The sequence below is a fragment of the Podarcis raffonei genome, chromosome 15 (genome assembly GCF_027172205.1).
Source record: "Podarcis raffonei isolate rPodRaf1 chromosome 15, rPodRaf1.pri, whole genome shotgun sequence".
Classification (NCBI taxonomy): Eukaryota; Metazoa; Chordata; class Lepidosauria; order Squamata; family Lacertidae; genus Podarcis; species Podarcis raffonei.
Window position 1 is genome coordinate 31,928,284 of NC_070616.1, and position 24,847 is coordinate 31,953,130.

Consider the following 24,847-nt stretch of genomic DNA (forward strand, 5'->3'; position numbering starts at 1 on the left):
CCACAGGGCGGGTGCCACTACCGAGAAGGCCCTCTGCCTGGTTCCCTGTAACCTTACTTCTCGCAATGATGGAACCACCAGAAGGCCCTCAGCGCTGGATCTCAGTGTCCGGGCTGAACGATGGGGGTGGAGACGCTCCTTCAGGTATACAGGACCAAGGCCGTTTAAGCCTCAAGAGAGATCAGTGATAACAGAGCAGAGGGTAACGAGTGTTTCATGCATTGTACAAGGTCTCTTACATTCTCTCTCTTTTGGCTTCTAGGGAATACAAAGATTGGTTCTGTGGCGGGTTGTATCCAGGACTGTAGGAATTCACATTCAGTGACACATGGTTTAATACTGGAGGAGGTCATATGCTGCCCCACTGAGTACTGCAATTCCTAAGCTTGCATAGGGCAGAAAAAGCCTCAACATCAAGATGCTTGGTACTCTTTTGATAAATTGGAGGACACATTTCAGCACAGCGATGTTCTTTCCCGTCCTATCTTGTCTCTCTGCAAGCACAGTCTGCAGCTGCCATCATCAGCCATCATGCATGTCTCCTTCCACATGCTTTGCTGTCAAGAACCAAACAGATATTGGGGGTCAAGTCACACACACGTGCACACACACACACACACACACACACACACACACACACACCTTATTGGTCTTGGATCCTGTTCTAGGGACTAGTTTTTAAGGTCCAGTTCTTGAGATGCCTTCAGGGCCAACATCTTACCCTCCATTTGTGGCCAAGGCCTTCAGGACTGGAAGCTGAGAAGAAAGGACAGCTTTGTGTGGTGGGGAGGGATTGTGCAACCCCTCTACTGCCCCTCTTTGAAATTGAATTCATTTGACTAAATTTATTGCTTCAGAGGGGACTTTGTACATACTTTAAAATAAATAAATACAGAAAACATTGTGGGGAAAGATACACCTGACTGCGTGTCATGCGAAGTTTCCATTAACTTGCTTACTTCTCTGGAAATAAATTGCTTTGATTAAAACCAATCAAACTTTTCTGAAGCACCAAAACTTTGTACGGGTATCTTTCTGTGTGAATAATTTCATAAAGTTCCTATCAGTTTATCCTCACAACAATTTCAAGGACTAGCTAGACAGCTTGAGCAGGGGGAGAAATCCGGGGCGGCGGGGGGGGGGGGGGAGACATGCAACTCAATTCTGTTAGAAAATACAATAATTACAAAGCTCATCTACAATATTATTCCCCCAGTAAGGTTTGGACCACAAAAGGGGATAACTTCCCAGTTCTCTGCAGCCTATATTATAGGGCTGGATCAACTATTTCAGCCTAGAGTTTGTTTGTTTTGTCAACCGTGGATGAGTGTTGGTGCTCCATACAGTTAGTGGGGAGATGAAAGTTCGAGCAAGGTGAACATCTCTGGAATTTTGGAAGGTACTTACTTTATATCCCTGACCAATCACTGAGCTCTTTGTGAGAGGCTCTCCTAGTGGTTCCCCCATGACTTGGATGCACAGCTTGCATCCACCAGGAGTCTTCCTTTATTGGAAGTTTTTAAGCAGAGGTCAGTTAGTCATCTATCATGGATACTTTAGTTGAGATTCCTGCACTGCTGCGGGTCACCCTTGTGGTCCCTTCCAACTCTACAATTCTATGGTTCTGTGTGTTCAGAACTGTGGAACTCCCTTGTGGCTGAGATCAGACAGACTCTCTCCATGCTGAACTTCAGGCGCTTGATGAAGACCTTTCTATTTTGGCGGTCATTTTAAGTCAGTTGTACTATGCCTATTTATTGATTTTCTGTTTTTACCTGGGGTTTTGGTTTGCTTTCAACACCGTATTATCTTAACTGATGGATCATTGCATCAAATGTTGTGTAAACCTTTCTGCAACCACCTTTGATGAAAAGCCCCATTTGCTCAGCAGATACCTATCTACCTCTTGGAGAGGCGGCTTAGCTTGTTTAAAAAATTAGAGAATAAAGGAAAGGGGAGAGAGAGCCACATTTGCCATCTCATAAAATTGAATGCACCCCCACCTGATATTCTCCTGCTTCATGGAAACCACCAGTCATGAAAGGAGAGGGAGGAACGTTGACTGGCTCTCCATTTACCCTAATATGCAATTATGTATCGGTGTAAGTTTGGGGGAGTTTAGTCTAACTGTCCTTTCAAGGATCCCTCATTGGGAACACAGGAAGCAGCTTTCTACTGAGTCAGAACATTGGTCCACCTAGCTCAGAACTGTCTGCCCTGATTGACAGTGGCTCTCCAGAGTGTCAGATGGCAGGCACTCCCAGTTCCACCTGGACATGTTAAAGACTGAAGGTAGGACTTTCTGAATGCAAAGCATGTGCTCTACTACTGACATACAGTTCACTGAACTACAGCAACGTCAAGCATTTATTTCACCTGCCCCAGAACCAGGGGCAACCCCCAAACCAGCTAGGGAGGACAGCTTGCTGCAATTTTTAGCATCTCTTGGGGAGGTGAACATGGCTGTTGTCAAACCAGCATCTGTTCAGGGCTGCGCCAAGTCGTCCGGTGACTTACTGTAACAACTTCACGGTGAATTGCTCTTGACAAAAAAAAAAATGCCCTATTGAATGACAATACCTAGCTAATGGCAATAAATAAGTTGGCAGCAAGGGGCTTAACCTGACCAAAGGCATTGCAGTCACATTGCAAATGCACATGAGCTTATGGTTCCAGCAAAGGGATCTATTTTGGGGGGTTAAGTAAAGGTGCACAAGTTGCCTCTCTCCTGTTGAAGTTGGGTTCTTGTGCTCACAAGAGACACCATTCGACCACCTGTGCTTTCAGAAAAGTGGCCTTGGAGGGCAAACTCCGGTCCATGATGTTCTTCTGCTCCTGGGCATTGATGTTATCATTTTCTGCATTCTTGTGTACTAGGCTCAGCATGATCTGTGGGTTGACATTATGCTGTGTGCCCATTACACTGTTCTTGGTGGGGGAGGAGGAAGCTGAGAACAAGGAGTTTGTTAGCACACCTAATTCTTATTCCAGCTTATTTCAAATCAGTGGTACATTTCCGCACTCTTGGTTTAGAGCTTTTCCAGAGATTCAGTAAGAGGGTGCTTAAAAAGAAGGCATAGTGGACACAGGAGAACTCTGCAGTTCATCAGCCTCACAGCTTGGAGGATGCACAGTGCACTGCCTGAATATCATCCTCAGCCCAGTTGAGGACTGATTGCCCCACAAACTGCTTAGTGGAGGGTTTTTTGTTTGTTTGTTTCACTAAGCTTCCTCTGCTATCCTATTTGTGTGTGTCCCCTGTCCCAAGTTTACAGGGGCCATTCACATGACCCAGCTAGTAGGACTTCCTCAACACTGAAAACAGCTGAAGATGAAATTGCTTCCATCTTCTGGGATATGGATTCTTCTCTGCTTTTGCACTGGTAAGTCCCTAAAGGAAAACTGAGCTGAAAGAGCTTCAAATCTCAAGTCAAGCTTTTCACATTTTGTAAATCAGTAAGAGCTACTGCATTTTTCACATGCAAGAGTTTTTGCATATTGCTAATAAAACACTTTAAAATATTTTTTAATTAAAAATATTTCTTTAAATTAAAAAATGTTTTTGATTTCTGACTTCTGTTAATGCACATGCATGCACAAAATAGCATGCAGCAACCCTAAAGCCTGTTTAGTGTCAAGTGTGAAGATAGACAAAAAAAAATCTACCCTTCAAAATTGGTACTTCTCTGTGGACTGGTTTTTTGTTTTTTGTTTTACAATCAGCCATCTTCAAATATCTTAGTCCATGTCACATGCAAGAGGGAGCATGCTTGTTTTCTCTTGCTGTCGAGGGTAGGACTCGAAGCAATAGCTTCAAGTTACAAGAGATTCCAACTAAACATTTGGAAAAAACTTTCTGACAGTAAGAGCTGTTCGGCACTGGAAGGGACTCCCTTGGGATGTTGTGGACTCTTCTTCCTTGGAGGTTTTTAAGCAGAGGTTGGATTGCCATTTATCATGGATGCTTTAGCTGAGATTCCTGCATTGCAGGGGGTTGGACTAGATGACCCTTGGGTCCCTTCCAACTCTAAGATTCTAGGATTTTATGGGGTTATTTATTCTGCTGCTCTCAGAGGTAACTGTCTGGGAAAGATATGGCTAGCTGATGTAAAAACTGGGACCTGCCAGACGATTTTTTTCATATAATTCTTTCTGAGCATGATGGAATATCTGTTTCTCCTAGTGAGACTTGCTCTACTGTAATCAAAGAATGAAGTAGCAAGCAGTTTCACACACAAACCACACCAGCTTGGGGATGGCTGTTATGGAAATTTAAAAAGGAAATTGGGAAAATATTACCAGCAGAGGTAGCAGTGTAGCCCTCAAACCAAGTCATGCTCACTTTTATTTTTTAAATTTATATTTCTGCATGCACTTTTAAGGATTTCTTCTTTAAAACCCACACAGAAACTGGGACAGAATAGGCTTAGTCCTTTCTCCAGGCAGAACTGGGGTGGACTGGACAGGACAGGTCCACAGACACCTAGTTTTGACTCTTGGTGAATTGTCAAAAAAATACAATAATGGCATGATACACGCTTGGCGGGGTGTGTGTGTCATTCCACAATCTGGGAATTGTATTATGGGGAGATTTTGGCCAACTAAACTTCCCTTCCTCATGGACAACAGACTTGCTGAAACCCCCCCCCCCACATACCTCACATATTGAATTAACATTTCTTGCTCCCCAGGAGTATTTGCATTAAAAGTAAAATATAATTTGATCCTGAATGAGTCTGCTAGTTTAAAATATTCTCCTACATGAGACCTATATTACTCCCATGTATCTATTTTTTAAAATTGAATATCTATATCTATCTATCTATCTATCTATATCTATCTATCATCATCATTATCTATCTATCTATCTATCTATCTATCTATCTATCATCTATCATCTATCTATCTATGAACTAGAAGCGTTTGTAAAGCAAATTTGCATTTAGGCCAATGTAAGTTCCTATTACAAATTCTTCCCCCTTCTTTCTTCTCCTCTTCTACAGCAAATGCCACCTGGTGTTTCCAATGTAGAAAGCCACGAAAAACTGGGCATTGTCCAGCAAAAAAGGAATTGTGCTGGGCTGGTGGTGAAGCAGCCTGCTATACATTAAACCTATATATTTGTAAGTGGACGAAGAATCATATATTTGGGTTCAATGCAGTGGAGGGTCTTCCAGATTGACCTTACAGTTCTAAAAACACTGTGGCTGCTTCCAGGCTGCAAATATTTTGCATGTCAGATGCAGTTGCCTACCAGTGAATTTAGGTAACACAGTTAAAGTGGATTTGATACTCTTGTGTAGAGATGGGGAATGTTTTTCAACTGGAAGGCCATGTTCCCATCTGGGCCACGCCCAGTGGCAAAAGTAGGCAGAGCAACAAATGCAAATTTGACCTTAGTCCAGTAGACATCCCTCTCTAGCCTCCATCTAGATAAGCAACAAGCATTCTCAGAGTTCAAGGATATATTCCAGCCAGAAAAAAACCATCAAAGAAGGTTCAAAGCAGGGTTGGTGAGGCAATGTGGCTCAGAAAGGTTTGTGCCCTGGGGAGAAGGCCAGAGATTCCCCGCTGCTGGTCTTGTGCAATAAACTTACTTCCAAAAAATAATAATGAAAGAGATTTTCCTTTGCAGCAAGGAAAGTAGCAAGAAAATGCATTGGAAGGTGTGGGAGAACAACTGCTTGATGTCAAATAACCTCCCCACAAACTAATCAGAATGACAACTACTGTTATCTATGCTCTGGTAACCTCAAGGTTAGATTACTGCAATGCATTAGACATAGGGCTGCCTCTGAAGACGGTTCGGAAACTAGCTAGTGCAGAATTCAGACGGTTTGAGCATATTACACTGATCCTGGTCCGATTGCACTAGCTACGGATTAAGTTTCCGGGCCCAATTCAAAGTGCTGGTTTTGACCTATAAAGCCTTAAACGGCTCAGGACTGCAATACCTCAAGGACGGCCTCTTTCCATATGAACCTATCCAGACCCTGAGATCATCTTCTGAGGTCCTCCTTCGTATGCCGCCTCCTCAAGAGGTCCGGAAGGTGGCAACATGAGAACAGGCCTTTTCTGCAGTGGCTCCCCATCTGTGGAATGCTCTCCCCAGGGAAGTTCGCCTGGCGCCTTCATTATACACCTTTAGGCGCCAGGCAAAAACATTCCTTTTTATCTAGGTCTTTGGTTGACCTGATCAACATCCCATACCCTTTCAAAATGTGGCTCTTTTTTTTGGGGGGGGGGTATTATTGGGTTATTGCTTTTAATTTTAATTTATATACTGTTATCTTTTTATGTGAACCGCCCTAAGACCTCCAGGTATAGGGCAGTATATAAATTCAAATTCTAATAGTAATAAATAATAATAATACTCAATAAACAGCCCCACCCCCCGCAAACTTGGTGCAAATCAATAAGGATGAATCCTCATTAAGCAGACTGTCTTAAACAACCCACCATTCTGTCCTCTCCTGCATCAGTAAGTCCCCATAGCAGGTTTTCTGAGTAGAGGCAGCAGCAACCCTATAAGTACTAAGCTGCTCAAAGGGAAAGTCTGGCAGCTGCCATTTCCATTTTCCATAAAACGTCTAGCATGGCTACATTGGGAGATTGTGGGAAGTTTCAATAGCACCATGCCACTAGAAAAACAGTTCAAGAAGTAGAGTGGGCCTTTATTAATCACTGGTGGCTCTTGATATCAGCTGCTAAGGAGCACAGAGATGAGAGAGGCCAGCAAATTTACTGTCACATCCCTTCCTATCAGACCCACTGACCTTCAAGCCTGTGAGTCTTGGCAGAATTGGGAAGAGGAAGAGAGCTGTTAGGGCTGAAGGGAACTATAGTTCACCAACATCTGGAGGCCCAAAGGTTCCCCATACCTGATTTAAATCGTTGAGAGAGAGACAGGATTCAAGAGTGAAAGGCACATTCCTTTTCAGTGAGACCTCATATTATTCAGGAAGATCAGAGGGAACAGAGAACAGAGGGAAATGACTGTTTTGCAGCTCTCTTTCCAGCCAATGCAATGATCAGTTTCTTTTTCCCTTTTCAGCAAAAACCTTGATCGCTACTGTGGTTGGCTGCCTCCAGCAATGTGAAGGTTACAGATTATATGGTCCCTACACATGGCACGAAATCATTTGCTGTTCCACAGATTATTGCAACATGTAGTTTTGGATGGGGAGTGGAGGTGATCTTAGGAGAACAAAAGCCTTCAGCATCAAGAGGTCAGGATCAGCGTGCTCTTGCTAATGATGTGCCAATAAATTTCTCCTGCGTTCTCCACCACCACTCTTCATCAATTAAGAAGAAAAGAAAACGCCTTGAAAATGAGCAAGGAGAGAGAAAATATCCTGGTAACAGTCCCATGAGTGGGATGCAGGGTTTTTATTAATCTAGGCATATTCATCAGTTATGGAACATTTACAGAAATGCAGACAGCAGAGCAGCCACGTATAAATGCTCAGTTTGAAGAGGTTCTTTTGGAGATCTTTTTGTTTTTATGACCCCTGACAATTTAGTATCATCAGCAAACTTGGCCACATCACTGCTCACTCCTAACTCTAGTTTGTTTATGAACAAGTTAAAGAGCACAGGACCCAGTGGATAATAATAATAATAATAATAATAATAATAATAATAATAATAATAATAATAATTTTATTTATATCCCGCCCTCCCCAGCCGAAGCCAGGCTCAGGGCGGCTAACAACACTAAAATAGTGCAACATTAGAAAAACATTATAAAAATTAATTAAAATCAAAATTGATGGCAACCATAAACTAAAGTTTTGTAAAGATTGCCAAAGGAGGGAGTCAGGCTGCGCCCTGACCAAAGGCCTGGTGGAACAGCTCTGTCTTGCAGGCCCTGCGGAAAGATGTCAAGTCCTGCAGGGCCCTTGTCTCTTGTGACAGAGCTTTCCACCAGGTTGGAGCCACAGCCGAAAAAGCCCTGGCTCTAGTTGAGGCCAGCCTAACTTCTCTGTGGCCTGGGACCTTCAAGATGTTTTTATTTGAAGACCGTAAGTTCCTCTGTGGGGCATACCAGGAGAGGCGGTCCCGTAGGTACGAGGGTCCTAGGCCGTATAGGACTTTGAAGGTTAAAACCAGCACCTTGAACCTGATCCTATACTCCACCGGGAGCCAGTGCAGCTGGTATAGCACCGGATGAATGTGATCTCGCAGCGAAGACCCCGTAAGGAGTCTCGCTGCGGCATTCTGCACCCACTGGAGTTCCTGGGTCAGTCTCAAGGGCAGCCCCACGTAGAGCGAATTACAATAATCCAGTCTGGAGGTGACCGTCGCGTGGATCACAGTGGCTAGGTCAGGGCGAGAGAGGTAAGGAGCCAACTGCTTAGCTTGGCGGAGATGAAAAAATGCCGCCTTTGTTATAGCTGCAATCTGCGCCTCCATAGAGAGGGAGGTATCGAAGATTACACCCAAACTCTTAACGGACGATGCTGGCACTAATTGCACCCCCGCAAGAGATGGGAGTTGCCCCCTCAATCCCATATCGTCCCGTCCCAGCCAGACGACCTCTGTCTTCGAAGGATTTAACTTCAACCGGCTCCCACGTAACCATCCAGCCACAGCTTCCAAGCATCTGATCAGTGTGTCCGGGGCTGAGTCAGGATGGCCATCCATCAACAGATAGAGTTGGGATCCCTCAATAAAGGCTTCACTTTATACATGTCTCCATTTTGAGAACTGTCTATTTATTCCTACTCATTGCTTTCTACAACTTAATGAATTTGTGATCCACAAAACATAGCTGTCAACTTTCCCCCTTTTTTAACGGAAATTCCCTTATTCCGAATAGGATTCCTCGCGAGAAAAGGGAAAAGTTGACAGCTATGCCACAAAATGGAAGCCTTTATTGAGGGATCCACTGAGTACTAGGATTTGGCATGGTGTGCACTGGCCTTGGCTGGATTGCCAAATTAACAGCACTTGCTTTAGATTTGAGGTGGCCAAGGGGTGTTTTGTGGGTGTCCTTTCCTTCATTGTGCAAAACATCTCACTCGTGGCCTGCACTCTGCAGCTTTCCTGGGTTGCCATGCTTTAGTCAAAGCCCTGGGAAAGACACCACAAGATTCCCCCTTCCAGAAATCACAGGCAGCCAGGGAGCCTGCAGAGAAATGCATATTGTAAAGAAACATAAACCACACCTTTGGCTATCACACAAGCCCTGCTTTCAACAAAATTCTAAAGAAATTCTGAAGTGCAGCAAAAATGAAGGTGAAAAATTGGAGCCTTCCCACCCCACTCCTTGGAGGTTAAGAGAACCTTTCTGAGAAATTGGAATAAAGATTCTGGCACAGCAGCATTCTTTTCCTGCTTATTTTGTCACCCTGCATGCCCAATCTGCAGCTGCCATCATCTATCACAATGCATGCCTTCCTCCCTTCTCCCGCGTTCTTTGCTATCAGAAGCAGCAGGATATTGGAGGCCAGGTGTGTTTGTGAGAGATGATGGAGAAGATGTGTCATGATTTCTGCTCATAATGATCCAGAGCTGACTCAGACGTATACTTAGCAGAGTAAAAACATAAAGACATTGCAGGATTCCCCAAGAATAGACCAGAGTCAATTAGCTTCATCCAGCAGAGCTTTTCACTACTCAAGGCAAATGTACTTAATAGTCACAAATCCATACATTTTCAGGATTGGCACAGTCCATAAGAAATCCAGTTGCAGCAGACTTAACTTAAACGTACTATAAGACTAAAACCTTAACACTTAAACGTACTATGTACAGAACACCACACCAGAAGGAAAAAGAGACAGAAAGTGAAACCCAGGCTCCTTCTGGCCTATTATTATAGTTCGCATGACCTTGAGTGAAAGAGATAACAGAATCAGTTTTAAACCAGCTGTACTCAGCTTCTCTGAAGGAATAGTCAAAACATCAGGAACCTTCTGCTTGTTTTCAAGCAGAATAGAAGCTTGCTTGTTAACTAGAAACTACCAGCTTGTATCACACAGAGAAGCTTTCAGAACCCTCTTGAATCTATTAGAATAGAAAATATCTCTGTACAGCAGATCAATACCTTCTGCACCAAAAAATGCAAACTGACAAAGTGTCCAAACAGATACATATCCCATTGGCACCCCATCATGAATAATTTCCCAATGTAGTTCCTTTTATCAATAAACTTTCAGAAATCTGCCTGGAGGCCTTTCATAAGGTGGTAAACACACACTTAACTGAGACTAAGACTGCAATCCTGAGCACATATATTTCTCCACCATGGAACCGAAGAGAGTTTACATGGTGCCTGCTCTGTTACTTTATCCTTATAACAAACCAGTGAATAAGACTAGGTGGAGAGATAGGCATGTGTTGACTCCTTTCTCTTCAAACATAAGAAAAGTGCTGCTGGATCAGGCCACAAGGCTCATATAGTTCAGAGTTCTGCTCTTACAATGGTCAGCCAGATTCTTATGGGAAGCCCACAAGCAAGGGTCAGCTGCAAAACCAAACACAGGAGAGGGTTCCTGCACCTTTAAGAGAAAATTTCAGCAGGTGTAGCTTGCATGACATGCTACACCTGCTGAAATCCCATTTTCTGCACTACAATTAAAGGTGCAGGAACATGATCTCTTTCTTATACAGCATCTTGCTATCTTAGTTGTAGGGTGGCTGCCTTTTATTTTTTTCCTTTGTAGGGCTCTTTAACAGCTGCCAGATGAGCAGGCATTCAGTGGGAAAACCAAATAGCTCTAGAGGTGGAGATGGAGATGTGGAATGACAACAGGGATGAGAGATTTGAAGCTGGGGGAGAGGCATTGTACCACTTCTTATTGGGAAATTACCCTCCCCATCTGAACATTTTACAGCTGATTTGTAGAATCTAGCATCTGCAGACATGGGTGTATTATACCTCAGTCACTTGTATGCTGTTTTTATTATTATTATTATTATTATTATTATTATTATTATTATTATTATTAAAGGTAAAGGACTCCTGACAGTTATGTCCAGTTGTGAACGACTCTGTGGTTGCGGCACTCATCTTGCTTTATTGGCTGAGGGAGCCAACATTTGTCCGCAGAAAGTTTTTCCGGGTCATGTGGCCAGCATGACTAAGCCGCTTCTGGCGAAACCAGAGCAGCGCACGGAAATGCCATTTACCTTCCTGCTGGAGTGGTACCTCTTTATCTACTTGCACTTTGACGTGCTTTCGAACTGCTAGGTTGGCAGGAGCAGGGACTGAGCAACGGGAGCTCACCCCGTCGTGGGGATTCGAACCGCCAACCTTCCGATCGGCAAGCCCTAGGCTCAGTGGTTTAGACCAGAGCGCCACCATACCAGCAAATTCAGATTTCATAAGAGAAGTGAATTTGGTCCTGTTGGGTGACTAGCCTGCTCCCCCCTAAAAATGAAACCTTTGTAGTAAGGACAATGGGTGGAAATTGCAGTGGAAAGTGTGCAATAATGCCGCATCCTATTTCATCTGTTCACAGAATGAATGCTTGATAAACAGTCCCATTGTATAAAACTCTCTGCAAACTTTGGTGTGAATGAAGCAGGAGCAATGCACACCAAACAGATCATCTGGAAGTGACCCTCGCTTCCCTTAAGTTCACCAAATTCACAACATGAGTTTGTTTCTCCAGTATTTTAAGAACTACACAAAAGAGAGAATCCAGTCAGGTTCGGTTCCTCTCACCTTCAGAGCAGCGATGGCTTGGAAAAGGAAGGAAATGCTTGTACCCTCAAAAAGGATTGGATGAGGGAGAGCAAAGTTTCCTCCTCTTGGTAAGACTATTTGAAGCAATAAGGCCTTTACAAGGGATGTTTGTTTATTCCTTATCCAGTTCCTTGGAAAATCTGGACCTACTCCAGGGATGGGGAACCTGTAGCCCTCCAGATGTTTCTGGACTCCAGCTCCCACCAGCCTCAGCCACATGACTAATGTCTAACAACATCTGGAGGGCTAGAGATTCCCAGTCCACATCATTAGGAAATGAGGTGATGGACACCAACTTGGATGGCTTTAAAAGAAGATGAGACAATTTCATGGAGAATAAGATTATCCATGGTTACAAGTCATGATGGCTATTTTCTCTCGCGTGTGTGTGTGTGTATGAACCATGGAAAGAGAATATATATATATTCATTGTGTTTTATAATTTAAATACTCATTTTACACCCTTCAGATATCAATGACTTCCTTTCTTCTCTTTCCATGGTTCATTTTACATATCACAAATCCCTGCATATTTTACAAAAACTGTATCAATCAGTATTCCATTACTGCATCCATCAAAACTTGTTTACACGTATCTTAATTCTGCCAGCGTTTTCAGCTGTACGCAATTATTTCCCATATATTCAATAAACGTTTTCCAGTCTTCTTTAAACATTGTTTCTTCTTCTTCTCTTATTCTTATGTTAAGTCTGCAGGTTGTGCATATTCTGTCAACTTAAGTTGCCAATCTTCTTTGGTTAGGACCTCGCTCGCTTTCCATTTTGGCTAACAAAACACGGGCGGCAGTAGTAGCATACATAAATAACCTTGGCTATTTTCTGTCTCTCTTTTTGGATCGAGTATGCCTCTGACTGTGAGTCGCTGAGAATCAGAGGTGGGTAGAGTGCTGTTGTGCTTGGGTCCTTCTGTGAAAATAGGATATTGGACTAGATGGGTCATTGGTCTGATCCAACAGGGCTCTCTTTAGGACCTCTCCTATATAATTATTTGAAAAATCAGAAGCCCTTTGCATCTCTTCCCCTACAGCCCTTGGATAGGACAAGCTATTCCTTGCTGAAATCCCCTCTTAAAGGTACATAAACTGTCACTATTTTGGGGTGGGATTCAATCACATACTGGTGAATTCACATTGCACAGCAAACCCATCACCCCTTCAAAAGAAGAAGGAGAGAGAAACCTGAACTTTTTACAATAAGAAAAGTTATTGGAAAATGCACTCGAAAGTGCAGGATAAAAAGTGCTTGCATAAAAACTCACGGTGAACAAATCAGAAACAGCTGACTTCAACAGGGTGATGCTCTCTAACCTCCCCAAGATCTTTATGCAAATAAATAAGGACGAGTGCTCAATAAACAGGCTACCTGGAACCAATGTTACATTTTAACGTACAGCCACAGGCTTAAATGATAGGGCAGTTACGGTGATCTAATGCAAGAGTGATAGGAAATAGGATAGTCGGATGCAAGTTACACCATCACAACTATTACAGGGGCAGAAACCCTGCCTTCGGTTTCACTAAGACCATGCTAGTAATGTACTTACTAACCAGATGGTTGCATTACATGGATTTTAAAGGCTTGATCCTTAATTAAAGAACTGGAAGTGATCATGCCTGTTTCATCCTTTTGTGTACTGCTCAATTTTGGAGGTAGATGCAGTCTCGCATGCTGGGGCACCCAAGGGTTGGGTCTCTTTAAGATAAAATGTTTGCATCTTGTTTCAGGGCTAAGTTCATTGGCCCAAGCTGAAGCTAAGCACCTTATCTCTCTATATAAACGGTCTCTTGTTTGGGAGGCTGCTGAGTTACAGTTTTTGTAAGTGGCACTGACTCCTTCAGGGACCTAAAAGTGGTAGGAAAAAGCTGAAACTTGAGTGGTTATTTTATACAGTATGTTGGGCTAGTATGCTTATTCTGTGGTATTTCAGGAGGCATTTCAGCTATATTATTATTTGCTTTGGAAACTTCATTTTTGTAGTGTTTCTTATTAAAGGCTTAGGGGCATTGCCTGTGCCTTGGAAATGTGCTCTTTAATCTTTATTTCACAGGGCTGGAAGAAGGATAAAAGAACCCTGTTGCTTCATCTGAATAGCAGTAGTGAAGATGAAAGAGGCTTGTTTCAAAGTCTTCTGATGCGCTTAATATTTTTTAAACAGGGCACTCTTGCAATTATGATGTTGTAGTAAACAGGAGTGAGTTGCAGGATTGTACCCAACCACAGCTTGCCAAGAAAAAGTACAGTAAGTGAGGAGTTGGGCCTGTAATTGGGGAATGTGGAGAATTGGAGTTCTGTTTAACATTCCTCCAATTGGCAAGCTTTGGCAATATCTGGAACTTAGTCACAGTTGGAAAGCTTAGGAAAAGAAACAAGTCATAATCGAATGTAGAATCCATTGTCTATAAAACCTTGAATCTGTAAAGCTAGCCATACGTTTGAAGATTTGTTGAACTGTGTTCTGCTTGAGAAAACATTGTTGGGTGCCTATTCAATGTAATTAAGATGTTCAAACAAAAGTATGGTAAAGTGATTTGAAAGCTGTGACCTTTCTGAAACCTTTGGAATCTAACGTTGAAACAGATAGGAAGAACAGCTTAGAATCAGTTTTTAAGAAATAACTTGGAAGGCTGGAGATAGCTAGAATTAGCTGACTTGGAGCAGAGGGTAATAGATTTGTTGTCTGTGCTCTGAGATCAGCCATTTTGCTGTTACATAGGCTTGTTTCTGGTAGGTGACTTCTAAACCAAAATTGGTACCACTAATCGCCGGTACATGTAGACACAAACAAAGCTAAACTCTTTAGCCTTCTCATTGTAATGTCCCAACTCCACCATGGAAGGGAAATAACAATTTGTAATTCTCTATCTATGACTGCAAAACTCGTTATTACTCAATTGCTATGAGTTCCTTTCCCCCTATTTCCTTGCTATTGGCAAAATTTAAGAAATGCTGTTATAACTGGTGCCAACAAAAGCTTAAAGCAAGAAAAAAAATCTAGTAAAAATACTTCTGCCTGCTTAATCTCCTCCTCTTGTGTAAGATTCTCTAGCTAGCCTCCTTCTCAAAGAGTTGCTGCTTGTGTTTTACCTTGCCTTGACTTTTTTATGTTAGTTTTCTTACTTAACAAACACACACAAAAATTTACCAAAAATGATAAAATAACAAAAAACCCCAAAAAACATCCATAAATCCATATGTTCTTACAAAAGAACTTATGCCACCATGTTCTTAATTCCCAATTTCTTATCTTCCCCAATAGACTTCCGTCTTTCTCAAAGTGGGTCTGTCTTACCTGTTTAATTAACTGCTTCTTTAACCATTTTGCCATTTCTTCTGTTATCTGAATACTAATAATCCATATTGTAGTTTGCGAAAATTAATCAAAGGATGCCCAGGTTTTAACTTGAGGGCACTGTTTTTTTTAAAAAATATTCTTTATAAATTTCCCACTCCCTTTAGAACTTTTGGTTTGGCTGTCTCCTAATTGTCATTTGTGCCAGTTTGAGATATTCAAATAATTCCTCTTTTGTTGGTACTAATTCTCCTTTCTAATTTCTGGCAATTAATATTCTTGCTGCCGTTGTAGTATAGCATATAAAAATATTCTCTTTTTTTCATTTGGAATATTTGAATCTAAAATGCCTAAGAGGAAGGCTTCTGGTTTCTTTATGAAAGTTTTCTTAAACATTTTTTTTTCAATTCTTTAAATATAATATCCCAAAAATTCTTAATTTTTTTTTTTTGCAACCCCACCACACCTCCAGCACGTATTAGATCTTGTTTTATAAATTTTGGATAGTTTGCTGGGAGTTATATACCACCTGTAAAACATCTTCAAAAGATTTTCCTTTAGTGTATAACAGGCCATAAATTTCCATTCTTTATTCCATAATCTTTCCCATGCCAATAGTTGGATATTTTTACCAAAATCTTTCGCCCACTTAATCATTACTTCTTTCACCTCTTCATCTTTCACCTCCCATTCTAGAAGAAGCCTATACATTCTCAATATTCTTTTTTTTAAAAAAGTAAATAAATTGGTAGTATTATTTGACTCTACCTGTTTTCCACCAGGAGCCTTTAGCAAATAACTCCCTCCTCACAGATTCTAATTTAGAGCATACCATCAGTAACATGTCTCTAAGTCAGTGTGTCTGCTTTCTTTCTGATGTATGTGCTTACACAAACATACACCTGTGAATGACAAAGGCCAAAATATTTATCCATGAAAAACCTTTCTATCTTGGCTCTAGGCTGGAATGTCAGCCTAATTCTAAACTTGGGGATTAATCTTGTGTGTAAAACTGTTTGCTAATATATGCATTTTTGGGCACGTTGCTTGGCTGGAGAACTTCATTTCAAAATTCAGAGACATGCAAGTTTCAAAGGCAGTGTTGACACTCATACTGTACTGTGCATGGGGAACGTAAATCAGATTTGCCTTTAAATGTGAATTAAATCAAATTTCCACCCCCTCCCTACCTGTGAGGTGCAAAAACTGTAAACCACACTCTGTGCTTGGGAAGGTGGGGAGTGCATATTCAGCTATTAAATGTAGCTCTTCCTCACTGGTATATAAACAGCCATTGGCTGGCAATACAGGTTTCAGAAGCTAGATTTTCCTCCATTCCTGTGGTTCAGAGGAAACTCCCCTACCATACCTGCTGCATTGCTCTTAATAGTTGCTTGCAGCTGATGAACACTTTTATTTTCATTTTCGAAAAAGGAAATTGCGTTTTTTAACCTTTCTTCCAATTTACCTCTCAAAGCAAAAGAGCATTTGCAGAGCCGAAATGAAGCATGCTGCCTTTTCTATATGTTCCAGGTTCTTCTCCTTGTTAGAAAAGTACAGGTTTCACCACATTCCTTTTTCTCCCCCTCAGACTAATCCTTCTGTAAATAATGGTCCTGGAAGACAGCACAGCCACCACTCAAAGCTCTAGGTCAGAGCAGCCTACTTGTGTCATTTGGGGTAAGAAGTTTTGCTTCTCCGTGTGCACTAAGAAGCCTTTGCTCAACGGCTGGTGAGGGCTTTCTGACATCTCCTTTATTTCGCACAGGATGTCGGCTAGATGGTAAGAACCCGAGCTACACATTTGATATTCCAGAAGAGGAGGCATATGAGCAGCAGCTGTCCCTGAGGACAGTAAGTAACTTGCTAGCTTTGTCAGGGAAGGATATTTAACAGTTGGCTGGCCATGGTATGTAGCATTTGGTTCACATCTGGTGTGTGAGAAGGTTTGACTTTGGGTGTATATAGAGCAGGTAAGCGGGGGGAGCCTCTTCAGCCTGAAGGTCACATCCCTTTGAGCGCAGCCTTTCATGGGTCACAGGCTAGAGGCAAAGGTGAGTGGAGCTATGAACACAACTCTTCCATTTGTTCAACACACTACATTCCAGAAGTTAGAGGTTTCTACCCACACACCTGTCTTCATTTAGGCAAGCAAGAAGCACTGCATTCCCCCTACTCTTCGGTCCTCCCCAATATCAAGAATAAGAGACATGACAACCAATATTTGGGTGAAATCATGCCACAGCTTCAATGACAACAGATGTAAGAGGTTTGGCATAGGTATTAGGTAGATCCCCATGCCTTCTGGCCCACCAGAAATGAGGGAGTCCCTGACTTACATCAAGGGGTAACTCCGCCACTGGGATTGTACCTGGGGAGTGCTGTGGCCCCTTGCCCCCACCTGGGTATCCAGACAGAAGCATCTCCCCTGGATCCTTTTTAATGGGGTGCTACATTCCAGAAAAGTCAGAGGTGTCTACCCACACCCATGTCTCCATCTAAGCAAGCAAGAGGCATTATCATTATTCAAGGATACATTCTACATAAGGAAGGCACAGAGCAGGGCCAGTAAATGTGTGGCCTGCAGAGAGCCTTGAGGGCCAAAGACACCTTTGGCCCCTGAGGTTGCCTGTTCTTGGTACAGAGTACCTATCCCAATTTGGTTTCCTCCAGGAGTTATTGGGCCACAATCCCTATCATCCCTGACCACTTATGGCTCATAACTAGAGGAACACAGGTTCCTCACCCATGACCAAGCCAAAAGACCCTGGTCCCTCCACCCAGTTTATTCAGCAAAGTACAGTTTCTGCAGCCAAGTCAAACCAAAATGAACTGTAATGTTACATGACCTCTGTTCACATGTGCCTCATATCTCACGTGCCAGGGCATGGTTGAGTTCAGTGTCTGGAGGGCCACAGGTTCCCCATATTTGGCCTAGGCCTTGAAGTGGTGTGGAACTTCACATTGCAGTGGGAAAGAGATAATCCAGTTCAGTATCTCACTTTGCATGTTTCTTATTTGCAGTCCATTTGATGGCAAGAATCTGATTGCAGTCTACATTATAGCTAAAATAAAAACACTGTACTTGGGGTTGGCTCATGGGAGAACTATCATGGTGTTATGCCAAAGATACAAGACTACTTTCAGAAATAGTGGTCTTACTACAATTTCTTTGAGGTCTTGATGGCTTTGATTTCTGCCAAAAGGTCTGCCTAGGGGAAAATGCAAGGGATGAACTCAATATGGTGGAGATCTTGCCCCCCAAAGATAGCAAGCCATCTACTGCAGTGCATATAGCAACCTTGAAACTTTCTGTGCTTCCAATGGTGAGTACTTCCTTTGCCATTTATTTATTCATTTTTTTAGAAGTGTTGATTACCTCTGCCAAAATAATTTCCAGACAGCTCAAATGTATTGCCTGAACCTCCCAAAGATCTGACTGGGGAGGCCATCAACTAGAGGAGGACTGATCTAGCATAGATCACAATAGGTTTTTTGTTGCCAATCTATCAAAATGGAATAGCTGATGATGTCAATGTTATGATATGTGAGTGTCTCAAAATATGAACTTGTGTACCCTCCAGGCCTCCTTAATGGGACTTGACCTGGCTCTTCCTGTCACATTCAGGCTAAAATCAGGCTCTGGGCCAGTCTACCTGGCCGGACAATATTTATCAGGTAACGTCTACTGGGGTGGGAAATCCTTCTCAGCTCAAGGACTGAATTCCTTTCCAGGGCCCCCATGTCAAGGGTGGGCGAGGCCAGAGAGAAAAGTAAACATGATTCATGGGCTGGAGTTTGGTAAATGTATCGCAGGGGAGTGCCGAAATACGTAGTCTGGTAAGACAGCTGGTTGAAATAATAAATAAACTTAAGTTTATTAGTCGTGGCAAAGAAAGCCATTCTGAGTATAGGTTTTACACGTGGCCAAGATAGAGCCAAAAAACTAGTGGTAGCCCATGCTAACTCATACTGACTAAACAGGAGAAGAATCCGGAAAGGAATAAAGCCAGAAAGGAAGTGAACTAGCTTACCAACGAGTATTTACTAAGAGAGAAGAAATTGGTGAGGAGGAAGAACAGGTTGGCCCTCTGTCTGTCCCTCCTGACTGGTTCAGATAACTCATTGCAAGCATTGTTGCTTTAATCCTAACCTCTTGTCATAGAGACTGCATTCCAGCTATGCAAAAAATTGGAGGTTTCTACTCATGAATACCTGCCCTTCTCATTTTATCTAGGCAAACGAGGCATTATCTTGCTTCAGAGATGCAATTCCAGCCAGGCACCCTTTAGACCCCCTCCTGTGGTCTAAAGCATGTGATTGTGAAGGGAAGATGCAAAGTTGATTTTGAGATGCACCAAGTACGCTGTCTGACAAAGGCTCTCCTGAAATCTATTTTTCATGTAACTTGGGGTGGATACATGCCTTGATAGTTGCTTATCCTGTATCCTGTTTCCCCATAGGCATCTGAATTTGAGTTTATTTATGTCATCCATGAGCCCAGGTGGGCTAAATCCTATTGACAGGCTAGTGTTTCTCCCCTTGCAATCACCCCCCCGTACATCTTTATTGCTGCCTCATTCATGCATGCATGTGTTTGGGCATAATACTGCTATAGCTTAAGTGCTGCCTGAAACCTGGTGCTTTCGAAAACGCTGCTGCTTGCATTACCAGAATAATCATCACGAGTAACCCTTTCTCCCATATAATCCTGGGGATCATAGCTTCAGGGTATCAAGTGCTCCATTTGCGCCAGTCATCGTCCAGGATTTCCTGTGGCCATCATTTTAGATAAGGAAAACAGACATAAATTACATCTACAAAATTTAACGCGGCATCTAGTTTTGCCCAGCCACTCTGGGTGGCTTCCAACAAAATATTAAAATACAATAGTCTGTTAAACATTAAAATCTTCCCTAAACAGGGCTGCCTTCACATTTCTTCTAAAAGTCTGGTAGTTGTTTTTCTCTTTGACATCTGGTGGGAGGGCGTTCCACAGGGTGGGTGCCACTACCAAGAAGGCCCTCTGCCTGGTTCCCTGTAACTTGGCTTCTCACAGCGAGGTAACTGCCAGAAGGCCCTTGGTGCTAGACCTCAGTGTCCGGGTGGATAGATGGGGGTGGAGACGCTCCTTCAAGTATACTGGACCGAGGCTGTTTAGGGCTTTAATGGTCAGCACCAACACTTTGAATTGTGCTTGGAAACGTACTGGGTGTGAGCAGTAAACCTGGCCGTTTACCTGTGGCTTGATTAATCATGGTAACTTTTCATACACCACCTCCTACATGATCATGAGCCAGCTCTCCTCTTGCAGTTGGACCCCCTTTGGACGAGGATGAAGATCCGGAAGAGTCCTCTAATGAAGAAGAGGAGATGGAGGCTTCTTCCAAGGAAAACCTGTCAACAAAGACAGATGAGATGGAGGCTTCTCCTGTAAAACCTGTCAAAGCCCAATCTAGCAAGCAGGCAGGCACATCCAAGGAAGAAGCACCACAACCTGTTCAGGAGGACTCTCAGGTAACCCTACACTCATGTATTTAGAGAATCTTCACCTGATGTTATTTTCCGTACGCTCTGGCTTTCGTCATGGTGTTCCATTGTGCTAGAAGCAATTTAGTCATGGTGGCCACATGACCCGGAAAGCTGTCTATGGACAAACACTAGACTTATCCACCCTGGGGTCCTTTATCGTTTCCCTTTTTACCTATCCATGTAAATAATTTGTTTACCCCTTAATCCCAGTCATCTCTAAGCAGTGTACAAGAAATCTAAAGGTAAAAATCCAACTTCAGTTAAGATGTCTGCTGAAATTTGTTTTTAAAATTCCTTCAGTGGGCACTGGAAAAATAAAACACGATTGGTATAGAGAAGTTATTTCCTCACTTGGGTTTAGAGATTTTTCCCTTCCTAAAAATTGGTCATAGAAAGCTAGCCTCTATGACTATACTGAAGTATTTTAGAATTTATTTTTTCATATAGAGTAATGACGCTCCCTTGTTGCATTTCAGACTTGCAACACCCTTGGTCTAAACCAGGCTAGATGATCAGGCTAGATGAACAGAAAACCTATACAGTGGTACCTCAGGTTAAGAACTTAATTCGTTCCAGAAGTCCGTTCTTAACCTGAAACTGTTCTTAACCTGAAGACCACTTTAGCTAATGGGGCCTCTTGCTGCCACTGCGCTGCAGGAGTACGATTTCTGTTCTCACTTTGAAGCAAAGTTCTTAAACCAAGGTACTATTTCTGGGTTAGCGGAGTCTGTAACCTGAAGCGTATGTAACCTGAAACATTTGTAACCCGAGATACCACTGTAAAAAGTTTGGGTGGGTTTGGCAGTGGCTAGAGCAGATCCAAGACTGTTGCCCCAAAGGTACTTCAGGATACAAAAGCATCACTCTAAGACTTCTTTCAGTGTTCAAAGTGACTCTCTCGCTTTATTGGTGCTCCTAAAAATATTGCCCTCCTTCTTTGCATCTTGATCTTCATGAAAGTGCTGTTTAAACTTTCTTCTACAGGGGAGAAGAGGAAGCAGAGGAGGGAAGGCTGCAAACAAGGGACAACTGCGATTATAAGTTCTGATGGAAGGTAAGGTAGAAATGACATAAGAACATATACCGAGGTCAGAGCATTGGGCTATCTAGCCTAGCACTGACTGGCAGGAACTCTCCATGGTGCTGAACAGGAATCTTTCTTAGCCCAACCTGGAAATACTGGAGATGGAAGTTGGGACCTTATGCATGGTTCAGCAAAAGCTCCACCAGTGAGCTACAGCCCTCCCTCAATGTTGTTGACCTTCTTGATGATGGTTGAGAGAAGAAATAAATTCATGATATAATGCACAAACCCAGGGCTTCCTTTCCTACACAAGACAAACTAGAATGTGGCTACAGGACTTCCCTAAGGTGGATAGCAACATTTGTTAATACACAAGTGTCCCATTTCTCCTGGCCTTGTGGAAATATGTTCCTGCCCCTATCTGGTCTTCGATGGCTGTATACATCAGAAGATCCTTTTGGATCAGGCCAGTTGCCCATCTAGTTCAGCAACCTGATCTTGAGTCCAGCAACCATCTGTGACCAACCTGCAAGCAGGACCTAAGCAGAAGAGCACTCTCACCTTGTGCATTGCCAGCAATTGGTATTCTGGAGCATTACTGATCCTAGCCATGGAGCAGAACCATAATGGAGGGCAGAGCTATCAATCGCTACTTGCCATGATAGCTGTGCTCTGTCTCTATGGTTGGGGGCAGAAAGGCCCCTGAGTACCACTTGCTGGAAGCCACAGGAGGGGGACTGCTTTTGAGCTCAGCTTCCGCTTGCAGGTTTCCTGTAGCCACCTGGTGTTGGCCACTGTGAGAACCAGATTCTGAATTAGATGAGCCATTAGGCTGGCTGATCAGGCTGTTCTTAGGTTCAGCTATAGGACTCCAGATTCTTTTTGCTCTGTTGCACGTGAGTGAAAGCAAAAGAGTTTCAAGGAATGGGTATTGTTATTGTTTAATTATTAAATGTCTATACTGCTCTTCATTCAAGGATTGTAGAGTGGTTTGCAATATAAAAACATAAAAATGCGTAACACAGTAACAACAACAACAACAACAACAACAACAAAATACCACCATAGTTTGCTGAATTGACCAAAGGCTCAGAAGAAGAGAAATGGTGGGGCTTTTTTGGTATCTTCTCAGTCAATTATGCAGCATTTACAATCAATCAATCAATGAATGAATCTGAATTGTGGTCAAAGATCAGACAGCAGCAGCAGTCACAAATATAGGCACTTTTCCCTTGAAGGAGGAGCTGATTCTGGGAGACCCTCTGGTGTTTGGAACCTTGACGGATGCTTTAGGGACTCCCTCCCAGGCACAAGGACCAGTGTTTAGCCCAATGTAGATCACAAGGTTCTGTAGAGTATCCTCTATCCATAAATACATGTGACCATGTTCTAGAAAATCCTAACACTTCCTTTTTCCTTTTTCCAGGAACCGAAAGAAGAGTTGGGTCTATTTAGCGCAGCTCAGAAGAAATAAAATGTGCATAATGTATTATTCCTGAGTCTGAATCCATCCTTTTTTCTTAATCTGACTGGAATTTAGGCAAGACTGACCCTCAACAATGGCAATTCCTGTGGCAACTGAAAAGAACAGGTCCTACCAGGTTGCTGGCTTTTAGCAAGCATTATTTATTTTTTCCTAACAGTGTTGAAGTTTGGAAAAGGAGGACTGATGGTTCAGTCCCCTTTTAAGTAACAGAACAGCCAAAACATGAATAAGCTTTGTGACTTGCCTTTTTAGAGAAATATGGAAACACTTGCAGGAATACCAGGGGTGGCCTGTGACGTTTTGGTGCCTGAGGCAAAATGCCCCACAGCTGCAATGTAGGGGAGCATGGGGATGTACAAGGGCTTCTGTTTCAGGAATAAGCCCTTGCAGAGCCCCACCAGTGGGGTGGGGGGTAGGGAGAGATTTGACAAGGGCATCTCTTTGAGGAAAAGCCCTTTCGAAGTCTTGCTGCCAGGTGGGGGGTCAGGAGACTTGAGACTTTGCAGGTCTTGCACTGGAGCTCTTGCTGTGAGTAATGAGGAAGAGGCTGGAGGTGGTCTGAGTTCACCAACTGGTTTCAGAATGGGAGTACAACAATAAAACAAGTGGATAAACTAAAAACCATAAATACATTTTTAAAATAATAATTTTATTTATACCCCATCCATCTGGCTGGGTTTCTCCAGCCATTCTGAGCAGCTTCCAATGTAAAAAAAAAAAAAGTCAAACATTAAAAACTTCCTGCTAGAGGGCTGCCTTCAGATGTCTTCTAAAAGTTATATAGTTGTTTATCTCATTGACATCTGATGGGAGGACATTCCACAGGGCGGCATTACTGCCCAGAAGATCCTCTAGTTTCCTGTAACTTCACTTCTTGCAGTGAGGGAACTGCCAGAAGGCCCTTGGAGCTGGACCTCAGTGTTGGGGCTGAACGATGGGGGTGGAGATGCTCCTTCAGGTATAATGGGCCGTTTAGGTATAAAGGCCGTTTAGGGCTTTAAAGGTCAGCACCAACATTTTGAATTGTGCTTTGGAACTTACTGGGAGCCAGTGTAGATTTATTTAGCACCGGTGTTATATGAACCCGGCTGCCACTCCCAGTCACCAGACCTCCTTAAATTGCATGAAATTAGGTAAAGGTAAAGGGACCCCTGACCACTAGGTCCAGTCATGGCCAACTCTGGGGTTGCGGTGCTCGTCTCGCTTTACTGGCCGAGGGAGCTGGCGTACAGCTTCCGGGTCATGTGGCCAGCAGGAGTAAGCCGCTTCTGGTGAACCAGAGCAGTGCACGGAAGCACTGATTACCTTCCCGCCAGAGCGGTACCTATTTATCTACTTGCACTTTGACGTGCTTTTGAACTGCTAGGTTGGCAGGAGCAGGGACCGAGCAATGGGAGCTCACCCCGTCACGGGGATTCGAACCGCTGACCAGCAAGTTTCTGATCAGCAAGTCCTAGGGTCTATGGTTTAACCCACAGCGCCACCCGCATCCCGAAACGCATGAAATTGGCTAATGATAAAAACAGGTTCAAACTGTGTGGCTTTCTCCAGTTTTCACCCTCTCTTGCCAAGGTCTGGGCCAAGAGGTGCATCTTCACAAACAGATGAAAAGTGCCATGTTGGGGGTAGATGCACCTCTGGAGAGAAGTTATTCTAGAGATGAGATACTGTGGCAAAGGCTTTACATGGGGAGCCCCACTCCCCAATCTCTACCTAGTGATGGAACCACAGGTTGGGGGACTCTATGGCAGATCTTAACACATGAGCAAGGTGATATGGGAGAAAATATTTTAACTATTCT

The 24,847-nt window shown here is 43.1% G+C and overlaps 1 protein-coding gene and 1 long non-coding RNA gene across 3 annotated transcripts; both read left to right on the forward strand.

Moving 5' to 3' along the window:
* Positions 1–3,059: 3,059 nt before the first annotated feature.
* LOC128402728 (uncharacterized) lies at positions 3,060–5,132 on the forward strand. The gene is made up of 2 exons (XR_008327768.1): positions 3,060–3,383; positions 5,004–5,132. It is a non-coding gene; the product is annotated as an uncharacterized LOC128402728 (long non-coding RNA).
* Positions 5,133–17,118: 11,986 nt separating this feature from the next.
* On the forward strand, positions 17,119–23,049 carry LOC128403027 (nucleoplasmin-like). Of its 2 annotated transcripts, none has more exons than XM_053367594.1 (6): positions 17,119–17,273; positions 18,211–18,330; positions 18,589–18,682; positions 20,319–20,521; positions 21,521–21,590; positions 22,987–23,049. In XM_053367594.1, exons 2-5 carry the CDS (start codon positions 18,247–18,249, stop codon positions 21,575–21,577), a joined length of 438 nt encoding a protein of 145 aa, XP_053223569.1. In that variant the 5' UTR covers positions 17,119–17,273; positions 18,211–18,246; the 3' UTR covers positions 21,578–21,590; positions 22,987–23,049. The 2 variants fall into 2 exon arrangements, with proteins under 2 accessions (XP_053223569.1, XP_053223568.1); XM_053367593.1 differs by having other exon boundaries at positions 17,119–17,266.
* Positions 23,050–24,847: the final 1,798 nt, after the last annotated feature.